Raw genomic sequence first — 22,632 nt, forward strand, 5'->3', positions numbered from 1 at the left:
CGCTTCCGCCAGGCGCTAACGGGGCAGGGATGGGCACCAGGAGAGCTCAGAGTGCGGAGGCCCTTCTTTCTGCCCAACCGGACTCCTGGCCCAGCTTCCAGGGCCGGACAACACGGGGGCCCTCAGCCCCCACTCCCTGTGGCCCCCAGGAGCCCCAGAGCTGGCACCTGAGCCCGGCTCCCCAGAGAAGCTGCCCTGGGAAGCCAGCCCTTAGCCCTGTTGTGCCCGGCCCCTTCGCCCCCAGCCCCTTCCTCCCGGCCCCTTTGCCCCCAGCCCCTTCCTCCCCGGCCCCTTCTCCCCGGCCCCTTCCCTCCCCGGCCCCTTTGCCCCCAGCCCCTTCCTCCCCGGCCCCTTCGCCCCCAGCCCCTTCCTCCCCGGCCCCTTCGCCCCCAAGCCCCTTCCTCCCCGGCCCCTTCCTCCCCGGCCCCTTCCTCCCCGGCCCCTTCCTCCCCGGCCCCTTCCTCCCCGGCCCCTTCCTCCCCGGCCCCTTCCTCCCCAGCCCCTTCCTCCCCGGCCCCTTCCTCCCCGGCCCCTTCCTCCCCGGCCCCTTCCTCCCCGGCCCCTTTGCCCCCAGCCCCTTCCTCCCGGCCCCTTCCTCCCCAGCCCCTTCCTCCCCGGCCCCTTCGCCCCCAGCCCCTTCGCCCCCAGCCCCTTCCTCCCCGGCCCCTTCCTCCCCGGCCCCTTCCTCCCCGGCCCCTTCCTCCCCGGCCCCTTCCTCCCCGGCCCCTTCCACCCCGGCCCCTTTGCCCCCAGCCCCTTCCTCCCCGGCCCCTTCCTCCCCAGCCCCTTCCTCCCCGGCCCCTTCGCCCCCGGCCCCTTCCTCCCCGGCCCCTTCCTCCCCGGCCCCTTCGCCCCGGCCCCTTCGCCCCCGGCCCCTTCCTCCTCGGCCCCTTCTTGCCCAGCTCCCAGGCCCGCCCCGGCCCCTTCCTCCCCGGCCCCCAGGCCCGGCCCGGCCCTGCCCGCACACTTTCCCGCTACCTGGGCCGCCGGTCCCGCTCCCTGGCCAGCTTCACTAAGGCCTCCACGTGGCTGCGGACGAGCAGCTCCAAGCTCTGGGAGGGCCAGCTCTCCTGGCTCTGGCGCTGCCAGGGCCAACACCATGCCCGCCCCTGGCTGGGTCACCTGGAGACGGAGGGAGCCGGGGGTGGGCCAGCCTGCAGATGGAGCCCCAGATCCCCCAGGTGACCTCTTGGGGTGTGGCTCCCAGGCCCGGCCTCCCTTGGCTTTGCCATGAGCCCCCACTCCGGGCTCGTTAGAACTCAAAGCACTGCCCATCGAGATGGGGCTGGCACGGTGCCCGCCGCCTCCAGAAAGCCCTCCCCGGTTGTCCAGCTGAAATGTTCCCTCCTCCGTCTCATGCAACCACAGACTAAGACCGGACCGGACCTGCCTCGGGCCGAGGAGTCCAATCCCTCCATTACAGAGGAAGCCTTCGCGGCCGGCCCGTCAGTGGTTTGAGAGGGAGAAGAAGTCGTGAAAGCCAGCGCCGCCATTTACAAACGATGAGGCTCTCCAGGCCCTGCCCGCCCGGTGCCTCCCTGTGTGCAGGAGCGGGCGAGGCAGAGACAGGAAAGGCCGGGGTCTGGCCCGGGCCTACCTCCTGGATGGCAGCCGCCAACTCGCTTTGCACCTCGAGGCTGAGGCCCTGGATGTGCCGAATAAAGAATTCCCGGCGCTCGCTACTGCGGAGGAAGGCAGAGGGGCGCTCGCTGGGGGAGGGGATCCCGTCTCTCCCACGTCCTCCCTGGCCCCCCGCTTCCCCCTGCCTCTCACCTGCACCGAGGCCCCCAGCATCAGCTTGAGGACCTCTTCCAGCTTCTCGATGGCCTCCTCTGCGGGACCCACATAACGAGACGTTACTGGGGAAGCGGGGAAGGGATGGGGGAGACCCCTGCCGCGGGCCCACGGGTACCTGAGAGGGGCTCGAAGCCCAGCCTCTGGAGGTCCGGGGTGGCACCAAGATCAGCAGCTGCAGCTCCTCCTGATGGGCCAAGAGTGTGCCTTGGGAGCCGTCAGGGAGGCCCCACCAGCCGGCCCCCCTTCCCAGGGGCCCCCCTCACCTGGTAGAAGTCTCTGAGCGGGACTGCAGGTGGTTCAGGCGTCTCAACCCGGAGAGCCCCGGGGCCCCCCCCAAACTCCTCCAGGACAGAAGCCCCCTCGGGAGCTGGGGGCTCTGTAGGGAGGGGGTGGTTGTTACCCCAAGGTGGGGACAGGCTGCCTCCGACTAGCCCCCCAGTCCCGCCACCAGCGGCCTCCTCAGAGGCGGGCAGCCCCTCGCCCCAGGCTGCACCCCTTACATGAGGCCCATGAGCCGGTGCAGCAGAGCCCCGTCGCTGAGTCTCAGGAAGTGACCCTCGGGGCTCAGGGGCTCCTCTGCTTCCTCCTCCTCATCTTCCTCTTCTCGGCGCTCCCCGACCAGCCCTGCCAGGCCCTGCACCTGCGGGGGGCGAGTGTCAGGGAGCCGGAGCCTCCCTCGGCCTCCCACCGGATCCCCCCACTCCTGCTGCTGCCCCTCGGCGCCTCCAGCGGCCTCCCTCCGCCTCACCCAGGTGGCCAGACTCCCATTCAGGAAGTCTGTGAGCCTGGCCCCGACGCCCCCGGCCATCCTGGGTCCCAGACGCCGCCGCCGGCTACACCTGCCCCAGAGGAGAAGAGGAAGTCCCCAGGGGGAAGGGGACACCCGGCCGCTTCCTCCTTCCGGTGGTTAGCCCAGGCAGGCCCCGAGCCAGGTTTCTGAGCCGTGAGATGCCCCAGCGGCCTGCCACGCGCCCTCCTCTACAGCGCCTCCCCTAATTCTCCCCTATCGGAGAGGGAGCCTCCGGGGTCACCCCAAGCCCTCCCCCCAGCCCAGCCCAAGCGTCCCCTTCATGGGCGCCCCGGCGGGAAGGGCCCTCAGAGAGTCCGGCGCCCCATTCTACAGACGAGGAAACTGAGGCCCGGAGCGGAGGCCTTGGCCCAAGGCCCCACAGAGGTGAAATTCGGAGCGGTTCTGGGGCCCATCCGGAGCCTTCGCAGTCCCAGCACACAAGCTTTAGCGCCCCGTCCCACGGGGGTCCCACGCCGCGGCGTCCGCCCAAAAGTGCTGAGAGCCGCTCTGGGGGGCAAAGAACCAGGAGCTGAAGGGGCGCCGGTCAGCTGGGGGATGCCCGGACCAGCGTGGCGCGACGGCCAATGGAAAGCCTGGGAAGCTCCGCGGCGCGGGGCCACCCCACGAGGCCCGGGGAGGGCCGCTCCGACAGCGATGGGGGAGGGGAGGGCGTCCTGCAGGGCTTCCGTCCTGGGGACCCCGGAGTCCCGCAGCAGAGGCCACCGTTCCAGCCCCCATCCCACGGGCCTTCTCCGCTCTTTCTCCCCTGACTAATCTCCCTGGCTCGGCCAGAAGGGAGTGGAACAAGCCATCGGGAGAGCCGGGTTCGAGTCCCCCCACAGACGCACACGCACTCTGGCCGAGGCTCTTCCTTCATGCTGGAAGGCCAGGGAGGGGCCTGGAGGCCCTGGGAGGCCCCTCCGAGCCCCGGGATCCGGGGGCGTCCCGAGGCCTGAGCTTCCCAGGAGCCGCCGAGGAGGAGGGGGGCCTCCCCGGGGACGGGATTTGGGCGAGTCGCCAACGTGGGACACGGGAGACCCCTCAGAGGGATGGAGGGAGCCGAGGCCCGGCGGCCAGGCGGGAGGTGGGGACCAGGCCCAGAGGTCGGGGGGGGGGGGGGGGGGGGCCAGCAGGCGGTGCTGAGTCATGCTCCCCTCCTCCCGCCCTGCCCGCTTTCTTACTCAACCCCGCTGAGCCGCGGCCCTCCTCCCCCCGGCTGCTCTCCCATCCCCAGCTGCGAGCTCAGCAGGTGCTCCCTCACGTTGCTCGCCGCGTCTCGGGGCGCCTCTTTTCCTGGGACTTTCGCCCGCCCGTGGCTTTCTCGGCCCCGTTTCCCTGCGCCTCCTCCTCTTCCTCACTCCCGCCCCAGCCAGTCACTTCTCCTGGCAAAGCCTCTGAGAACAGGAAGAAAAGGAAGCCGCGTCCTTACCTCTGCCTGGGCTCCTGCTGGGGCACGAGAATATCCCAGCATTCCCTCCGGCTCCCGGTTATCCCTGAGTGACGTCTGGGGCCTGTGGAGAGCCCAGGAGCCCTCCAGAGGCAGAATCCGGGCAGGGTTCAGGGCCGGCGCGGCAGCAGGGCTTCAAGGAAGAGGGAGCTCGAAGGGCTGCTCTTTGGGGGCGACCTCTGGGGCCCCAGCCCAGCAGCAGGACGCCTGGGGAGCAGCGTCGTCGCCTTTGGAGCCTGGGATACAGAGGATGGAAATGAACCGGGGGGGGGGGGGGGGGGTAATTGATGCAGGGGGCTCCGGGTCATCCGAATGAAGTGAGCAGGACCCAGAAGGCCGAAGAGCAGTAAGGGCTTGGCAATGGGGGCGAAGTGACTTGCCCAGGGTCACACCGCTTTTACCTTAGGACACTGACTTCATAGACTAAGGACAAAAGTTTCACAAACCCAGCAACATCGCTTTACAAAGGAGGAAAGTGAGGCTGAGAGAAGTTAGTTGACTTGTCCAAGGTCATACAGCTAGTAAAGATCAGAGCCAGGATTTTAACTCATCTTGTTGACTGCAAGTCAATTGTTGTATCCACCTTACCGCCCAGCCATTCCACTTGTTAGAGAGAGTTTCCTCATGTGGAGTTCCTCCTCCATAGGAGCACCTCCAGAAAATCACAGATCCAGACCCACCCAACCCCCCAAAAGAGTGATTGGGTGAGGCACAAAGACAATTAAGAGAACCTGGCAAGACTTCTTGAAGGGAGTGAGAGGTGCTCAGGTGAGAAGGGAAGGCATTGCAGGGAGGGGGTACAGCATGGGTAAAGGCATGGAGATAGGAGATCAATCCGTTAACTAGTTAAACCACAAGCGTTTGTTGAGCATCCCCGCCATCAGGCACTGGGGACACAGACACTGGCTGCTTCTACTTCCCCTCCTTTCTCAATCCCCAGCGCTTTGCACTCTGGCTTCTGAACTCATCGTTCAACTGCAAGTGCTTTATCCTGTGTTCTAGGAGTTTTTATTTTAATGGGGGAGACAGAAAATTCAAATGGAAGCATCAATGGAGGGGCAACTTCAGCCCGATTACACCTGGGACATCCGGGCATCCATCGGAAGTAAAGAAAGCATGAATAAGTCCTGGGGGAGTTTGGCAGGACCTTAGTGGCTTTGGGTCATTGCCTGAAAGTAGGTCATTCCGCACAGGAAGTATTTGGGGACTGGGTGAAAAGCTCGTCCAGAGCCGCATCCAGGGGAGGGCTCCGATTTGGGAGCCCTCGACAAGGAGATCCTGGGCATCCTCGGGGGGATGCAGGGCACCAACAGACGCTGGCCCAAGAAAAGGGCAGTCAAGTAAGCAGACTGGCCAGGCGATGGCCTGGTACACTTCCAAACCTCAGAAGAAGCCGAGTTCTCATCCGGGTCTACCGGAGAGCACGAGAGCCGCAGCACGCTCCGCAGACGGGCCTATTTCCTTTGAGAGAGAGAAAACCAGACACACGCGTTGGGGTTGGAACAGTCAAGGCCGAGGAGCGGAAGTCGGCTGGGGGTTTTATAGTACTCTAAAAAGAGGGGAGGGGTCTCTGGGATCGGGCAAGAAGGGGGAAAGTTCTAGCTAACAATCCATGCCCGAGAGCAGCTTGGAACGTGGACCAGAAGGAAACTTTGATACCAAAGGAAGAGGACAGCCTTGGAGTTGATCCAGAAGGACTCGGAGACCACTCGGGGCTCATCCAAACCATTCCTGGGCAGGAGCATCCGCAGGGATACTTCCAGAGCACGTGTCATTGCTGTGGCAGGTTAATCCTCATGTTCCTCATCAAGAAGGTCTAGAAACTAAGGCAATTTGATGAGAGTCATCAGAGACACGGTCCTACCCAGGCCCGTTAGAATGTGAATCTCATTCAAAATCACGTTCCTAAGACCCATCAAGGGCAAACTAAACATGTGTGCGCACACTCAGACAAAATTCAGGAGGGGAAGAGAGAGAAAGAGAAAGAGAAGAAGAGAGGAAGGAAGGAAGGAAGGAAGGAAGGAAGGAAGGAAGGAAGGAAGGAAGGAAGGAAGGAAGGAAGGAAGGAAGGAAGGAAGGAAGGAAGGAAGGAAGGAAGGAAGGAAGGAAGGAAGGAAGATAAGGAAGGGAGGGAGGAAGGAAGGAAGGAAGGAAGGAAGGAAGGAAGGAAGGAAGGAAGGAAGGAAGGAAGGAAGGAAGGAAGATAAGGAAGATAAGGAAGGGAGGGAGGAAGGAAGGAAGGGAGGGAGGAAGGAAGGAAGGAAGGAAGGAAGGAAGGAAGGAAGGAAGGAAGGAAGGAAGGAAGGAAGGAAGGAAGGAAGGAAGGAAGGAAGGAAGGAAGGAAGGAAGGAAGGGAGGAAGGAAGGAAGGAAGGGAGGGAGGAAGGAAGGAAGGAAGATAAGGAAGGAAGGGAGGAAGGAAGGAAGGAAGGAAGGAAGGAAGGAAGGAAGGAAGGAAGGAAGGAAGGAAGGAAGGAAGGAAGGAAGGAAGGAAGGAAGGAAGGAAGGAAGGAAGGAAGGAAGGAAGGAAGGTTGAAACTACCTTGGGAAGAACTTTAAAAGCTAAACAGGAGCAGTTCTAGTTTATATTAAAGGGAATAAGGAACTCCTGGAGTTTATTAAGTGATCAGCTCCAAACTTAATCTTCTGGGCAGCTAGGATACACTGGAGGCAGAAAGGGCAGTTAGGAGGTTGTTGCAATAATCTAGGAGAGAAGGAGATAAACTGCCTGGAATAGAATATCTGTGGAAGTAAAAGGGAGTGGAATGTGAGAGATGTTATGAAAGTAGGAATGATGAGATCTATCAACTGATATGTGGTGATATGAGGGTGAATGAGAATTCAAGGGTAATGCTTGGGTTGAGAGTAGTTAAAATAAGTTAGCGATAGCTGGGTGGCTCAATGGATTGAGAGCCAGGGCTAGGGTTGGGAGGTCCTGGGTTCAAATCTGACCTCAGACACTTCCCAGCTATGTCACCCTGGGCAAGTCATTTGACCCCCATTGCCTACTCTTCTGCCTTAGAACCAGTGCTTGGTATTGATTCTAAGACAGAAAGTAAGGGTTAAACCACACACACAACAATCTGGAATAATGGCAAGACCTTTGACAGGAACAAGGTAGTTTGGAAGAAGGGCAAGTGTGGAGGGTTCTGTTTTGGACTTGCTGATTTTCAGACCTCCCTGGGACATCCAGTTTGCCCAATAGGCAGTTGGGGATGAGGGACTGGAGCTCGAGGGAGAGTCTGGGGCTAGATGTATAGATCTGTGAGTCAACAGCCCAGCCCTGATAATTAAACCCAAGGGAGCTCACAGGATCACCAGGAGAGTGAAGAGAAAGAGGAAAGGGCCTTGGGGAGCTTGGATAGAGTTAGGGGGCATGACATGGCTGGAGATTCAGGGAAACCGATGGAGAAGGAGTAAGTGGTCAGACAGGCAGAAGAACCAGGAGAAAGAAGCATCAGGAAAACCCTGAGAGGAACAACGATGGCCAACGGTGTCAAGTGCTCCGCAGAGGCTGAGGAGGAGGAAGACTGAGAAAAGATCCTCCGATGTGGCAATGAAGAGATCTTTGGCAACTTTGGAGACTAGTTTCAGTTGAGGTCGGAAGCCAGATTGCAGAGGGCGAGGGAATGAGAGGAAGAGGCGGAGGGCTGGGCAGGAGCGGGAAGTGTGGACAGCTTTTGTGCAGGGAGCTTGGCTGGCCAAGGGAGGAGCTTGGACCACTAGCTTGAGGGAAGAGGATGGAGTATGGGTAGAGGACCAGGTGTGTCAGGAGGCTCCCCGTACAACATCTCTCTCTGGGGCTCGGATTCCTCTGCCAGAGGAGGTAGTTGGCTTTGCTAGAAGAGGGAGAGGTACATGGCGACGGAACCCTGCATACGCTTTGTGACTCGGTTGATATGTCAGTTAGTTTTAATAAACGGGTTTGATTTCCCCCCTTTCTTCTCATTCTTTCTCTTTTATTACAAGACTTGGCTCACCAAGGGAGCGAGAGGGGGATCCTGGGCAAGTAACGGCGTGCAAAAACAAGAGCCCTAAGTGGAAGTTTGAGTAACTGAGGGGATGACTTGGGTGATGTCGAAGGTCTCTTCCAGTTCAAGGACTCGGTGATTCTGTGGTTCCTGGTAAGACCCACACGAGGAGACTCGACCGAAGGCCGCCAGAGCTCCAGGGCCAAAGGCCAAGGACCTAGAATTCAAGAGAGCCAAGTTAGAAGACTGAAGTCAGGAAATTAAAGTCCCAACGAAAGCAAGACTGACACAGGCAGGACATCTTGTTGGGGCCTCAACACTGTCTGAAGGAGCAGCCATGGAAATGGAGGGGGGGACCTGTGGAGTCAGAGGCAACCACATGGAATCGCTCAACAGGGAGAGAGAGGCCTGGAACCTGAGCAAGAGGATAGGACTATGGAGGAGGGATGAGCTCTCAAATGGAAACTGAGGAAAGACAGACCCAGAGAAACAGACCAACCAAGTTAGGGGATGGATGGTAGAAGAGGAGCCCTTCCTGAGAAGGAGAGGTAAGAAGAGACGCAGATGACACCACCACCAGAGCCAAGGAAGGAAAGAGTTTCAAGATGAAGGAGATAATCAGTGGTGTCAAGTACTCCAGAGAGGGTCAGGATGCCAAGGAAGCTGGTGTCAGAAACGAAAGAGCAAGAGCACCACAATGGGAGCCATTTCTTGATATCTGCTGCCTTTGACTATCTCATCGACCTGCATCCATTCTTCCTTAACACCGCATTCTCCTAAGTCCCTGACTCTTCCTCCTCTGTCTCCTTCCCTCTCTCTCTTCCTCTCCCTTTTTCCCTTCCTCTCTCCCTCTCCCCCCACCCAAGCTTATTCCCTTCCATAGGTTAAATAATCACCCATCTGCAGAGGAATTCCAAAATTCCTGCCCTGACCTCTCTCTAAAGCTCCAAACTAGCATACAAGACACATCCCCCACAGGCGTCTCCAACTCAGCTTCTCTGGTCTTTACTGCTCAGCCTATTCCCCTTTTTGGTATTGCTTTCTCTCTTGGTCACCACCACCCACCTTGGCGGTGGTCTCACCACCTTGGGCTCCCCTGGCCCTCACTTCCCTCCTGGTACGATCTGGGAATCCCCACGTCTCTCTGCTCCCACTGGGAAATGGGTCGTTGTAACAAAGTTCCTGGAGAGATCAGGAGGTGGAAGTAGATGTCCCCAGGGGGAAGGGAGTAAGCAGCTCCAAGTCCTGGGCAGGCTGCCGAGATGGGAAGGCAGGAAAGCCAATTGGAGGGGCTGAGCATGGAGGTATCCACCAGGCCTTTTCTCCTCCATTCACCTCTGCTCCTGCCCAACATTCATGCTGATGCTAGACCAAGGCCAGAGCAGCTCATGTTACTCTGCTGCCTAACATCCTTCAGTGACTGGCTCTTTGTCTCCCACCAAGTAATGCTAGAACTTCTTGACTCTGCATTCAAGGCCATCCACCACCTGGCACTGCCCTTCCTACCTTCCTGCGCGTACCAATTCCCCTTCATGGCCCAGCCACCCCCTGCCCATGCTCCACAATGTTCCTCCTCTTCATCTTTGCTTGAACTAGTCTCTGGCTAGAATGCCCTCCTTCCCCAACATCCTGCCCATCCTTCAAGAAGCAACTCCAGTGGCACCTCCTCCAAGAAGCCTTCCTTAATCCTTCTCCCTATCAATGGAGGTCCTTCCCACCTATATGAGCTGAAACACAGTGAAGGAAGGAGAAACAAAAAAGTAACTTTCCCAGTGATCCACTTAGAAACACACAAGCTATGGGCATGGAATGCAATGGCAGATTCAGGGGAGGGGTTGACTCCTTAAGTTAAACTGCTTCATTTTCTTGCCCTTAAAAAAAAAAATTCTTAAGGAAGGAAGGAAGGAAGGAAGGAAGGAAGGAAGGAAGGAAGGAAGGAAGGAAGGGAGGGAGGGAGGGAGGGAGGGAGGGAGGAAGGAAGGAAGGAAGGAAGGAAGGAAGGAAGGAAGGAAGGAAGGAAGGAAGGAAGGAAGGAAGGAAGGAAGGGAGGGAGGAAGGAAGAAAGGAAGGAAGGAAGGAAGGAAGGAAGGAAGGGAGGGAGGGAGGGAGGGAGGGAGGAAGGAGGGAAGGAGGGAAGGAGGGAAGGAGGAAAGGAGGGAAGGAAGGAAGGAGGGAAGGAAGGAAGGAAGGAAGGAAGGAAGGAAGGAAGGAAGGAAGGAAGGAAGGAAGGAAGGAAGGAAGGAAGGAAGGAAGGAAGGAAGGAAGGAAGGAAGGAGGGAAGGAGGGAAGGAGGGAAGGAAGGAAGGAAGGAAGGAAGGAAGGAAGGAAGGAAGGAAGGAAGGAAGGAAGGAAGGAAGGAAGGAAGGAAGGAAGGAAGGGAGGGAGGGAGGGAGGGAGGAAGGAGTGTGAAAGAGAGTCAGAAAGATGCAAAAAGATTACCTTGCTGCAGTGAGAGCCCAGTTGAGACCATATAATATAAATTTGTAATGGATCTAGTCAGCAATATTTCATCATTTTCTCCAGCCCCATTCAGTAGAATGTGAATAGAAGTAAAGATAGCAAAAGATGAGCGTAACTGAGGGTTGTGATTTAGCAAGATGTAATCTGTGATGCGACAAGGGGTCAAGGAAGAGCATGAAGCTGCACTGGTTCACCAATGGGTTGAGATGGGAAAGAGAGAAGAGTGTAGCTGGTTCAGAGACAGTAGAGACCTAGGAAAGAATCTGAGTAGAAGGTTTTCAATATTTGTAGAATAGAGAAGGATTAAGGAACTCCGGAGTCCAGTTCTGACCATCACCTTCCCATCATATGATCCCTGGGCCTACCATGATGCCCCAAAAGGGCTCTTCCAGCCCTTGCCTCTAGCCCCAGCAGAACAGGTTCCTTCCATAGCCAGTGCCCCGTGGGGGTCATAGTTAAGTAGAGCAACACAACACTAACACAGACAGCCCTAATATACCATATTCTATGATAAGGACATCAGAAAGATGAAGATCCTGTTGGGCGAGGCCTGCGGTGGAAGGACCTTCCAAACAAGAGGTTTGAGCCAGGCTTTACAGAAAGGAACAGATGCTCAGATCAATCTCTCATCATTTAACTCAGGGATCTCTTAGCTGCCAAATCCAATGGCTTCTTCTCGATTCTCATCCTTCGTGACTTAAGTATTATCAGCAAAATAAGGTTCCAAGATAACCCCAAGGGACTCACAATCCAAAATGTTAAAAACATAATCTGTAGCCAAAAAAGGGACTTTGGGAATCAGATAACAGATCCAAAGCTCATCATTCTTCACTTTATTTCCTTTGTGAGTTTTTGATCGCATGTGTGATATGTGTCTTCTGTCACTGCAAGAGAAATATGGAAATACATATTGCGTGAAAACACTGCCATAACTCGTGTCAGACTGTTTACTGCCTCAAGGAGGGGGAGAGGGAGAGAATCTGAATTGCAAAATGCCAGAAAACAATTTTCAAAAGTTGTTTCTACACATAATTGACAAATAAAATAAAATTTAACCCCCCCAAATTCCCATCCTTCTTGACTAGTCTTTGGCACTGTGGATTGCCTTCTCTTAAATAGACTCTCCTCTCTAGGTTTATGTGCCATCTTTCTCTCCTGGTTGTCTTCCAGTCTGACCCTTCTCTCCCTCTCAATCTCCCTTCTGAGTTCATGTCACGTTCACTCCCTGTGGGTGTCACCCAAGGATCTATGCCGGGACTTTTTCTCTTCTCCCTCCATACTACTTCATTTGGGGGATATAGGGTGCTTAGGGAGGATCAGCACCTCTGATTCGAGGCCCTTTTCAGGGCTGTTCATCCATCCCTGGTGTTCTCCTGGAACTCAACTCTCACCTGGTTGTTGCCTCAAGAGTATATTGCCGGTATTTCTATCTGTAGTAATGGGTTTATATCCTTGAGTCTATCAATATCAAACATTGGGATACTGGAGGGGAAAGAAAGGCTCCAAGAAGCTGTAGCATGCCCAGAGGCTCACCCCAGTAAAACTACCTCGCCAGGCTGCCTAAGCAGACAGGCCTCATTGCTAAGTTGGAGAGGAGGTGCCCAACCCAGGCACGGGAAGAATTCCCCCATGAGAACCATTTGGTCCATCGGCCATGAAGGAGGCGAAAGTAGGCCCTGTGGAGTTCTTCGAGCTCAGGCAGACATGGAAGATGCCAGGGCCATCTACTGCATCCTGGACTGTCACCAGTTTTCCTACCTTTTGTCCTACCACTGGACTTGGATGACTCTGGAAGGGACAGTGAAGCTGATGGCTAAGCCCAACTCTGCCTCACTTCAATCCAATCCGTGCTCGAGTCAAAACAACCTCCTGTGATACCGTCTTTGGAAATGAAGGATGAAGAACAACAGGGTTACCTCGCTTAGGGATCTCGGCACCTCCCATAGGTTCAATTATTATTTCCATGCCCAATGCTAGACAGGACATCTCTCTCCGTCAGTCTCTGTCTCTCTCCCTCTTGGTCTCTGTCTGTCTCTGTCTCTCCCTCTTTCCCTCCCCCTCTCCCTCTCCCTCTCTGACTGTCTCTCTCCCTCTCTGACTGTCTCTCTCCCTCTCTGTCTCTGTCTCTCCCTCTCTGCCTCTCTCTGTCTCTCCCTCTTTCCCTCCCCCCTCCTCTGTCTGTCTGTCTCTCTCTCTCTCTGTCTCTCTCTCTCTGTCTGTCTGTCTCTCTCTCTGTCTCTCCCTTTTTCCCTCCCCCTCTCCCTCTCTGTCTTTCTCCCTCTTTGTCTCTGTCTCTCTCTGTCTCTCCCTTTTCCCTCCCCCTCTCCCTCTCCCTCTCTGACTGTCTCCATCTCTCTCTGTCTCTCTCCCTCTCTGTCTCTGTCTCTCTCTGTCTCTCCCTTTTCCCTCCCTCTTCCCTCTCCCTCTCTGACTGTCTCTCTCCATATCCCTCTGTTTCTCTCCCTCTTTCCCTCCCCCCTCCTCTGTCTCTCTCTCTCTCTCTGTCTGTCTGTCTGTCTGTCTGTCTATCTGTCTGTCTAGGCCCTAGAAATATCAAGTAGATCCTGAGTCTAGGCTCTGAAGGAAGCAGGAAGACGAAGGTCAAAGAACTCAGCAGTGGACACTTCATAATTAGACTAACTGAAAATGGAGGCACCCAGGTCACAGAGCAAAGAGAATGCTGACTGAAATCTGGAAGACCTGAGTTTGAATCCTACCTCAAACACTTGCAAACTGGCTGCCCCAGGCAAGTTGTTTAAAGTTTCTTAGCCTCAGTGTCCTTATCAATAAAATGAGGTTAATAATAGAGCCTACCTTACAATATTACAATGAGACAATATTTGTAAAATGCTTTGCAGTGTTACATAAATGGAAGGTAAAGGTTTGCAGGTTGTTTGTTTGTTTTTTAAACCCTCACCTTCCATCTTGGAATCAATACTGGGTATTGGTTCCAAGGCAGAAGAATGGTAAGGGCTAGGCAATGGGGGTCAAGTGACTTGCCCAGGGTCACACAGCTGGGAAGTGTCAGAAATCAGATTTGAACCCAGAACCTCCCAACTCTAGACCTGGTTCTCAATCCACATAACTATCCAGTTGCCTTCTTTTTTTAATTTTTAAAACATAATTGCATTGGAGCCTCATAACAACCCTAGATGGAACCTAATGCAGGTATAATTATCCAGCTGGGAGTGCAGCCTATATAATATGTGAGGGTAAAAGACTACAATTATCCACATGGTATACGTCAGATGGGGCAAAGGCCTTTCTTGGCATTATCGGGCATTAGGGGAATTGGAAGAGAGAAGTGGGTAATGCCATACGTTCCCTGAGGTACTTGGAGCCCTGATTGGTGAGGTTCTAGGCAGGCTTCAATCACCTGCTTACACTCCACAGGCAGGCTTCCTGCCAGGCTGCAGGGCAATATAACACTCCTTCCACCTCTTGCCCTTCAAGGGTAATTAAATCAATTGCGTTATTACTTCTGGAAAGTGCCTGTCGATGGTCTGTCCCATGACTCCATTCACCATCCCTGTGACTTTCCAGAACTAAAGTCTCATCCTGGGCCATCACTACCCACAGCTATGGTGTCCCACTACTAAACCATAAACTCCTCCTCGAGGTCAAGGATTGCCTCTATATGAATCCCCGACACTCAGCCCAGAGCCTGGCCTGGGCTAAGCACTTCATTCATTCATGAGGCTGGAGATCTATATGAGACAAGCAGAGAAAGGTAAGCCTAATCTTCATGGGATCTTGTGGAATAAATGAAAGCAGTCCTAAACCTAAAGAGCATTGCTCCCCTGAGTATAAGTTCAAAATCCTGGGACCTTTTTTATCTACATCCATGAAGAGATGTGTAGTCTGACATTTCTGAGAGCAAAACACGCCAAAAAGATGTGATGGGAGGGTGAGGGAGACCCAAGCTGGACTCCACGTTCTACCTAAACCCAGAGCCCAAGATACTGGGCCCTAGGTCATATCTTGGGGGCCAGTCCAAGGTAATTTGCTTTTTCCCCCCTTTTTTAAGCGGATACAAACTACCGGTGGTCCTGGTCCCTGTGTGGCCCAGAATTCAGGCACTGGGCATCATGGATTACACACAGTAAGGCTCAGTGATTCACTCTCTCACAGCTTGGGAGCGGCTACACCAGTAATCCAGCTAAAGTCCTGCCGACACTTAGTTCAGCTCTCCATCTCCTAGACCAAAAGGCCTTACTTGGTGGCCAGTCTTCCTGACTATCTGAGCTTCCTCCAGCTGACTAGAAGGGGGGATGGGGGGAGTGCGGGGAAGAGGATGAGGGAGAACAGACCCAGGAGGATGTCTGATAAGGGCAAACACAAAGTCAGTATTTGGAGCAGGACCTTTGAAGAACAATTGAGAGCTTTGCAAGACAGAGCCAGGGAACAGAGTGGACATAATCTGCCCCAGCAGCCATCCTACATGGGGCCTTTCTCCTGACATAGAGCGAGGATCATGGGAGCAGAGATTATATAAGGGATTGGGACGTCATCTGGCTGCTATGGAGGGACACACCCTCTGAAATACTTATTGAGCACCTATGAAGGGCAGAGAGCCCTATGCTCAGGCTGAGACTAACAACGCCTTGTGAATTAAGGATGGGGAATGTCTCAATAGATTGAGTCAGGCCTAGAAACAGGAAGTCCTGGGTTCAAATCTGTCCTCAGATACTTCCTAGCTGGGTAATCCTGAGCAAGTCACTTAACTCCTTCATTGCCTAACCATTCCCCCTCTTCTGCCTTGGAACTGATACAGAGTATTGATCCTAAGATGGAAGGTAAGAGTTTGTTTTGAAAAATAAAAAGAAATTAATGGATGGGAAGGACAATTGTATAAATAATTGTGATATGATAATGGAGAGAACCTGTGATTTCTTCAGAATCTAAAATACAAATAAGAAAATTCCCTCTCCAGACTCAGATTGGCACCTGCTGGGCGATTTATGGCCTCAGAGTCACCTGAGGCACTAAAGATGAAAAGACTTGCCTAGTGAGGTCACCCAACAACAAGGTGCCAGAGCCAGGATTTAAACTCAGCTTGTCCCGACTCAAAGGTCACCCTCTAGGCATGCTGCTTCTCAATGATATTGCCTCCCCGCTAAAAGGATAATGGCGGGCCTCTATTCAGAGACTCAAGGTTTCCAAAGTGCCTCATAGATTGACAAAGATGATGAAAAAAAAGAAAATGGCCAATGTTGGCAGAACTGTTCAGCAACAAGTGCTTTGATATCTCATTGGTGGAGCTGTGAAGTGATCTAGTCATGCTAGAAAACCATTTGGACCACTGTGGAGAGCAATTTGAAACTAGGCCCAAAGGCCCAGGGCATATCCTTCAACCCAGCAATACCACTACGTGGTGGATAGCCCAAAGAGGTCAAAGAAAGCTGAAAAGCATCTACATGTACAAAGATATTGATTGCAGCTCTTTTTGTCATGTCAAAGAATTGGAAATTGAAGGGATGCCCATCAATAGGGGAATGACTGAACAAGTTGTAGCTTATGATTTGAGGGATGGCAATCCCTTCGTGGTTGCTGTCAATGTAAAATTTAAAATTAAATCTCAATAATAAAATTATTATATTTTAGGAGATTTATTAATGATCATTTGAAATCAAGGAATAAAGAGGATACAAAATAAAGACCATGGGCCCATGACTGATCAGCCATTTTCAAAATCCCTACTCACCACCATCACCACACTGGCTACACACTAAAGAGAGAGCAGGACTGCCCTCTGAATATTTATTCCCTATCTACAGGAAATATGTAATGATAAGAAGTCAGTGGGCTCCCAGGAAATGTAGTTCTTTTTTAGGGTAATAGATTTTCCATTATACAGGTTGTGGTGGAACACTGTTGTCCTAAAAGAAATGACAAAAGGCTTATCAGACTATCTTGCTGAGGTCACTTACCCCAAGTCTATTCCACTGATCCTCCTTTCTGTCTCTTGGCCAGTACCAAATTGTTTTGATGACCGCTGCCTTTTAGTATAGTTTGAGATCTGGGACTGCAAGGCCTCCTTCATTCGAATTTTTTTTTCATGATTTCCCTGGATATCCTTGATCTTTTGTTCTTCCAAATGAAATTTGTTATGTTTTTTTCTAATTCAATTTAAAAAAAAGTTTTTTGGTAATTCAATGGGTATGGCACTAAATAAGTAATAATTTGGACAGGATTGTCATTTTTATTATATTAGCTCATCCTACCCATGAACAATCAATGTTTTTCCAATTGTTTAGATATAGTTTTAATTGTATGGAGAGTGTTTTGTAGTTGTGTTCATATACTTCCTGTGTTTGTCTCAGCAGATAGATTCCTAAGTATTTTATATTGTCTAGGGTGATTCTAAATGGAATTTCTCTTTCTAATTCCTACTGCTGGGATGCGTTGAAGATATATGGAAATGCTGATTACTTATGTAGGTTTATTTTGTATCCTGCAACTTTGTTAAGTTGTTGATTATTTCGACTAGCTTTTTAGTTGATTCTCCAAGATTCCTTAAGTAAACCATCATATCATCCTCGAAGAGTGACAGCTTGGTCTCCTCATTGCCAATTTTAATACCTTCAATTTCTTTTTCTTCTCTAATTGCTACTGCTAGTGTTTCTAGTACAATGTTGACTAATAGAGGTGATAATGGGCATCCTTGTTTTACTTCTGATCTTATTGGGAAGGCTTCTAGTTTATCCCCATTGCAGATGATATTTGCTGATGGTTTTAGATATATACTGTTTATTATTTTTAGGAAAGACTCTTCTATTCCTATGCTTTCTAGTGTTTTCAGTAGAAATGGGTGTTGTATTTTGTCAAAAGGCTTTTTCTGCATCTATTAAGATAATCATGTGGTTTTTGTCGGTTTGCTTCTTAATATGGTCAATTATGTGGATGGTTTTCCTGATATTGAACCATCCTTGCATTCCTGGTATGAATCCTACCTGGTCATAGTGAATAACACTTGTGATGACATGCTGGTATCCTATTTTTTGCTAGTATCCTATTTAAGATTTTTGCATCTATGTTCATTAAAGAGATTGGTCTGTAGTTTTCTTTCTCCATTTTCGACCTGCCTGGATTTGGAATCAGTACCATATTTGTGTCATAAAAGGAATTTGGTAGAACTCCCTCTTGGCTTATTATGTCAAATAGTTTGTATAGTATTGGAATTCGCTGTTCTTTGAATGTTCGATAGAGTTCACTTGTGAATCCATCAGCCCCTGGTGACTTTTTCTTAGGGAGTTCTTTGATGGCTTGTTCAATTTCTTTTTCTGATATGGGGTTGTTTAGGTAATCTATTTCTTCCTCTGTTAGTCTAGGCAATTTATATTTTTGTAAATATTCATCTATATCACCTAGATTTCAATATTTATTGCCATATAATTGGGCATAATAATTTTTAATGATTGCCTTAATTTCCTCTTCATTAGAGGCAAGGTCTCCCTTTTCATCTTGGATACTGTCAATTTGGTTTTCTTCTTTCCTTTTTTTAATTAGATTGACCAGTACGTTGTCTATTTTATTTGTTTTTTCAAAGTACCAGCTTCTAGTCTTAAATCAATAGTTCTCTGACTTTCAATTTTATTAATTTCTCCTTTGATTTTTAGGATCTCTAAATTAGTTTTCATCTGCGAATATTTTTAAATAAATATTATTTTTATTTGGTCGATTTCAAACATTATTCATTGGATACAAAAATAATTTTCTTTTCCTCTCTCCCTCTCGCCCCCCCCCCCATAGTCAACACACAATTTCACTGGGTATTACATGTGTCCTTGGTCCAAAACCATTTCCATGTTGTTGGTATTTGCACTAGGATGTTCAATCAGAGTCCACATCCCCAATCATATCTCCTCAGCCCCTGTAGTCAGGCAGTTGCCTTTCCTTGGCTTTTTTACTCCCACAGTTTGTCCTCTGCTTGTGGATAGTGTTTTTTCTCCTAGATCCCTGCAGATTGTTCAGGGACATTGCATTGACCCTAATGGAGAAGTCCATTGTGTTTGATTGTGCCACAGTGTATCAGTCTCTGTGTACAATGTTCTCCTGGTTCTGCTCCTTTCACTCTGCATCAATTCCTGGAAGTTGTTCCAGTTCATATGGAATCCCTCCAGTTCATTATTCCTTTGAGCACAATAGTATTCCATCACCAACATATACCACAAAATGTTCAGCCATTCCCCAATTGAAGGGCATCCCCTCATTTTCCAATTTTTGGCCACCACAAAGAGTGCAGCTATGAATATTTTTGTACAAATCTTTTTCCTTATTAATCTCTTTAGGGTATAAACCCAGCAGTGCTATGGCTGGATCAAAGGGCAGACAGTCTTTTATCACCCTTTGGACATAGTTCCAAATTGCTCTCCAGAATGGTTGGATCAATTCACAACCCCACCAGCAATGCATTAGTGTCCCTACTTTGCCACATCCCCTCCAGCATTCATCACTTTCCATAGCTGTCATGTTAGCCAATCTGCTAGGTGTGAAGGGATGCCTCAGAGTTGTTTTGATTTGCATCTCTCTGATTATCAGATCATCTGCAAATTTTTAATTTGTTCACTTTCTAGTTTTTTAATTTGCATGCCCAATTCATTGACCTCTGCTCTTCCTAATGTGTTAATAGATGTACTCAAGGATATAAATTTCCCCCCAAGTACTGCTTTCACTGCATCCCATAGATTTCAAAAGGATGTCTCATCACTGTCATTTTCTTCAATGAAATTATTGTTTCTATGATTTGTTCTTTAACTAACTGAAGATCCCAGTTTTTGGAACCAAATTCCACTATTTCATAAAATCTGCTGGGAAAATTGGGAGACAGTATGGGAGTAAATTAGGTAAACACAGAATAGTATACATGTCATATCTTTGGCAAGGGAAAGACTTTAAAACTAAGCAAAAGCTAGAAAAAAATCACAAAATATAAAATAAATAATGTTGATTACATTAAATTAAAAAGCTTTTGTAAAAACAAAACCAATGCAACTAAAATCAGAAGGGTAGCAACAAATTGGGAAACAATCTTCATAAAACCCTCTGACAAAGGTTTAATTACTCAAATTTACAAAGAGCTAAATCAGTTGTACAAAAAAATCAAGCCATTCTCCAATTGATAAATGGACAAGGGACATGAACAGGCAGTTCTCAGCCAAAGAAATCAAAACTATTAATAAGCACATGAAAAAGTGTTCTACATCTCTTATAATCAGAGAGATGCAAATCAAAACAACTCTGAGGTATCACCTCACACCTAGCAGATTGGCTAACATGACAGCAGAAGAAAGCAGTGAATGCTGGAGGGGATGCGGCAAAGTGGGGACATTAATGCATTACTGGTGGAGTTGTGAATGGATCCAACCATTCTGGAGGGCAATTTGGAACTATGCCCAAAGGGCAATAAAAGAGTGTCTGCCCTTTGATCCAGCCATAGCACTGCTGGGTTTGTACCCCAAAGAGATAATAAGGAAAAAGACCTGTACAAGAATATTCATAGCTGCACTCTCTGTGGTGGCCAAAAATTGGAAGATGAGGGGATGCCCATCAATTGGGGAATGGCTAAACAAATTGTGGTATATGTTGGTGATGGAATACTATTGTGCAAAAAGGAATAATAAAGTGGAGGAATTCCATGTGAACTAGAAAGATCTGCATGAACTGATGCAGAGTGAAAGGAGCAGAACCAGGAGAACATTGAACACAGAGACTGATACACTGTGGTACAATCTAATATAATGGACTTCTCCATTAGTGTCAATGCAATGTCCCTGAACAATCCACAGGGATCGAGAAAAAAACACTACTCTCAAGCAGAGGACAAACAGTGGGAACAGAAACACAGAAGAAAAACAACTGCTTGATTGCATGGATCGATGGGGATATGATTGGGGATGTAGACTCTAGAAGATCATCCTAATGCAAACATCAACAATATGGTAATGGGTTCTGACCAAGGACACATGTAATACCCAGTGGAATTGCGAGTCAGCTCCGGGAGGAGAGGGGGGAGGGGAGAGAGGAATAGAAATTGATCTTTGTAACCAGGGAATAATGTCGAAATTGACGAAATTAATAAAAAAAAATCAAGGCTCTAAAACTTAGATTAAAAATAAAAAGAAAAATTTATTAATTTAGAAGGTAATTTTGAATCTTGCAGGACAGCCCAGATGGAAAGCTGTGTCCCAGATGACATCAATTCTGGGATCTTTATACTCTTTACAACAGTCAAGTCATGACCCTAGAGTGGTATGCACTGAGGCATGGGGGGGGGGGCACGAGGGGGGGGCATGTGACTGGGGTCTGCCTGAAGACATAGGGGTGACCCTCCTTGTTTAGGGGACATGACAGATAAATGTCTTCCATACAACCTGATGGTATCAAAGCATAGTCTAGAGGTGTGTCTCTGTCCATCTCAAATCTAAATGACGATCCAAGGAGGCTAATCCTGCCAGGGTTTTATCAGTCATCAGATGTTTGGGGTTAGGAGTCCCTAAGATGGAAGGGAGCAAAAGAATTTCCCTGCTTACAGTTTGCCTAAAGCACTTTTATAATTGGGGGTGAGGTGGGGGTATAACAAATGACCCAGGACAATCCTGAGGAACTTATAAGAAAGAATGTATCCACCTCCAGAGGAAGAACTGTGGGAGCGGAAGCAGAGGGAAAACATAGGACTGATCACTCGGTTATACGGGTATAGGATGGGGGGTTTTGGTTTTTAAAGATCTCTATCACAGAAATGAATAACATGTAAATGGGTTTTGAGTGATAACATATGTATAACCCAGTGGAATTGCTGGCAGGAACAGGGGAGGGAGAGAACGTGAATCATATAACTTTGGAAAACAAGTATAAATTTGTTATCGGAATAAAAGGATAAAAAAATAAAGATATCCTCCTGTGATGCCATTGATCCTCTCTGAGAATGAATGACAAATAAATGCCTTATTCTGCATCCCCAGACATTGGCCTCCTGACCGGGCATCGTGGACTGGCGTTTCCCATGCCTGAACACCCTCCCCTCCTCATCTCTGCTCTGGGCTTCCTTCAAGGCCTGGATAAAAGCCTACCTTGCACAAAGCTTCTCCTGCCCGCCCCCCACCCCCCACCTTAATTCTAAAGCTCCCTTCTGTTGACTTCTTCCCCATATACGCTCTCTAGAGATTGTACCTAGATGTTCAGGGAGGGACTATTGCTTTGCATTTCTTTGCTCTCTCCTCTGGGTGGGCGGAAGGTGGGGGACCACTGTTTCCGAATGCTGCCTACCGCATCACAAATTTTCACTTAATGATCTCTCTTATTAGGGAGGAGGGAGAAGAGAAGGGAAGATTCCCAGAATTAGCAATGAGAGGAAACCAAAACATAGGGCAGTAGGAGAAGCTGGGGGAGAAGTCTGATAGCCAAGAGAGAAGGGAGCGGGCCAGGGTCTGATGCCACACTAAGACCAGGAGGAGAACAGAAAAGCAGCTTGTTCTGTTTTGTTTTCTAACCTTTATCTTCCATCCTAGAATCGTGTATTGGTTCCAAGGCAGAAGACTTGGGCCGGGCAATGGGGAGTCAAGTGACTTGCCCAGGGGCACCCAGCCAGGAAGTGTCTGCGGCCAGGCCCTGACTTGAAAGATGAAGTTGGTCAGGCATCACATGGTGGGCCTGAAGCCAGCCAGAGACCAGGTGTGGAGTGAGTGGCCTGGGAGAGAGACAGCAATCATTGTTGGAGATGCTGCTCCTTCATGGGCTGGTCGGGACAGAGAAGTTCTAAGGATGTTTCTAGACACAGGCGAAGAGGCTCGAGAAAGAGAGGCAGAGGAACATGACTGAGACAAGGGGAGTGATGGAGGGCACGGAGGATCCGGGAGGGAGAGCAGCCCAGGAGAAGGCAGGGGCTGCCCGAGGCCCCCAGGCAGGCTCTGTGCTCAGGGCTAAGCTGTAAGCTGGGCCTTGCTTACCCCGGAAAGGTCGGTCTCCCCAGGAGCCCAGCAAGAAGGGTAGAAAATGTCCTACACTTGCCAGAGCCCAGACTTGGACTGCGGCCCACCCGAGCCTGCTGCCCTGGGCAAGGCTGGCCTGCCAGTGCCTCCTACACCGGGTAACCTCCCTGAGGGCAGGCCCCAAGACCGCCCCTCACAGACAGAAACCGCTTCCACAGTGGAAAGGAGAACCGAGACG

At 50.7% G+C, this 22,632-nt stretch overlaps 1 protein-coding gene across 1 annotated transcript in view; it reads right to left on the bottom strand.

Annotated features, from left to right (window-relative positions):
- Nucleotides 1–3,644, bottom strand: part of CCDC88B (coiled-coil domain containing 88B) — a 28,600-nt gene extending 24,956 nt beyond the window's left edge. Inside the window, 11 exon segments of the mRNA XM_056803729.1 lie at nucleotides 21–136; nucleotides 979–1,049; nucleotides 1,051–1,122; nucleotides 1,598–1,675; nucleotides 1,774–1,832; nucleotides 1,913–1,951; nucleotides 1,954–1,981; nucleotides 2,061–2,147; nucleotides 2,149–2,173; nucleotides 2,298–2,437; nucleotides 2,546–3,644. Of these exon segments, the coding sequence (XP_056659707.1) occupies nucleotides 21–136; nucleotides 979–1,049; nucleotides 1,051–1,122; nucleotides 1,598–1,675; nucleotides 1,774–1,832; nucleotides 1,913–1,951; nucleotides 1,954–1,981; nucleotides 2,061–2,147; nucleotides 2,149–2,173; nucleotides 2,298–2,437; nucleotides 2,546–2,605 (775 nt within the window). The 5' untranslated portion in view covers nucleotides 2,606–3,644.
- Nucleotides 3,645–22,632: the final 18,988 nt, after the last annotated feature.

Source organism: Monodelphis domestica, chromosome 6 (genome assembly GCF_027887165.1).
Source record: "Monodelphis domestica isolate mMonDom1 chromosome 6, mMonDom1.pri, whole genome shotgun sequence".
NCBI classification, from domain to species: Eukaryota; Metazoa; Chordata; class Mammalia; order Didelphimorphia; family Didelphidae; genus Monodelphis; species Monodelphis domestica.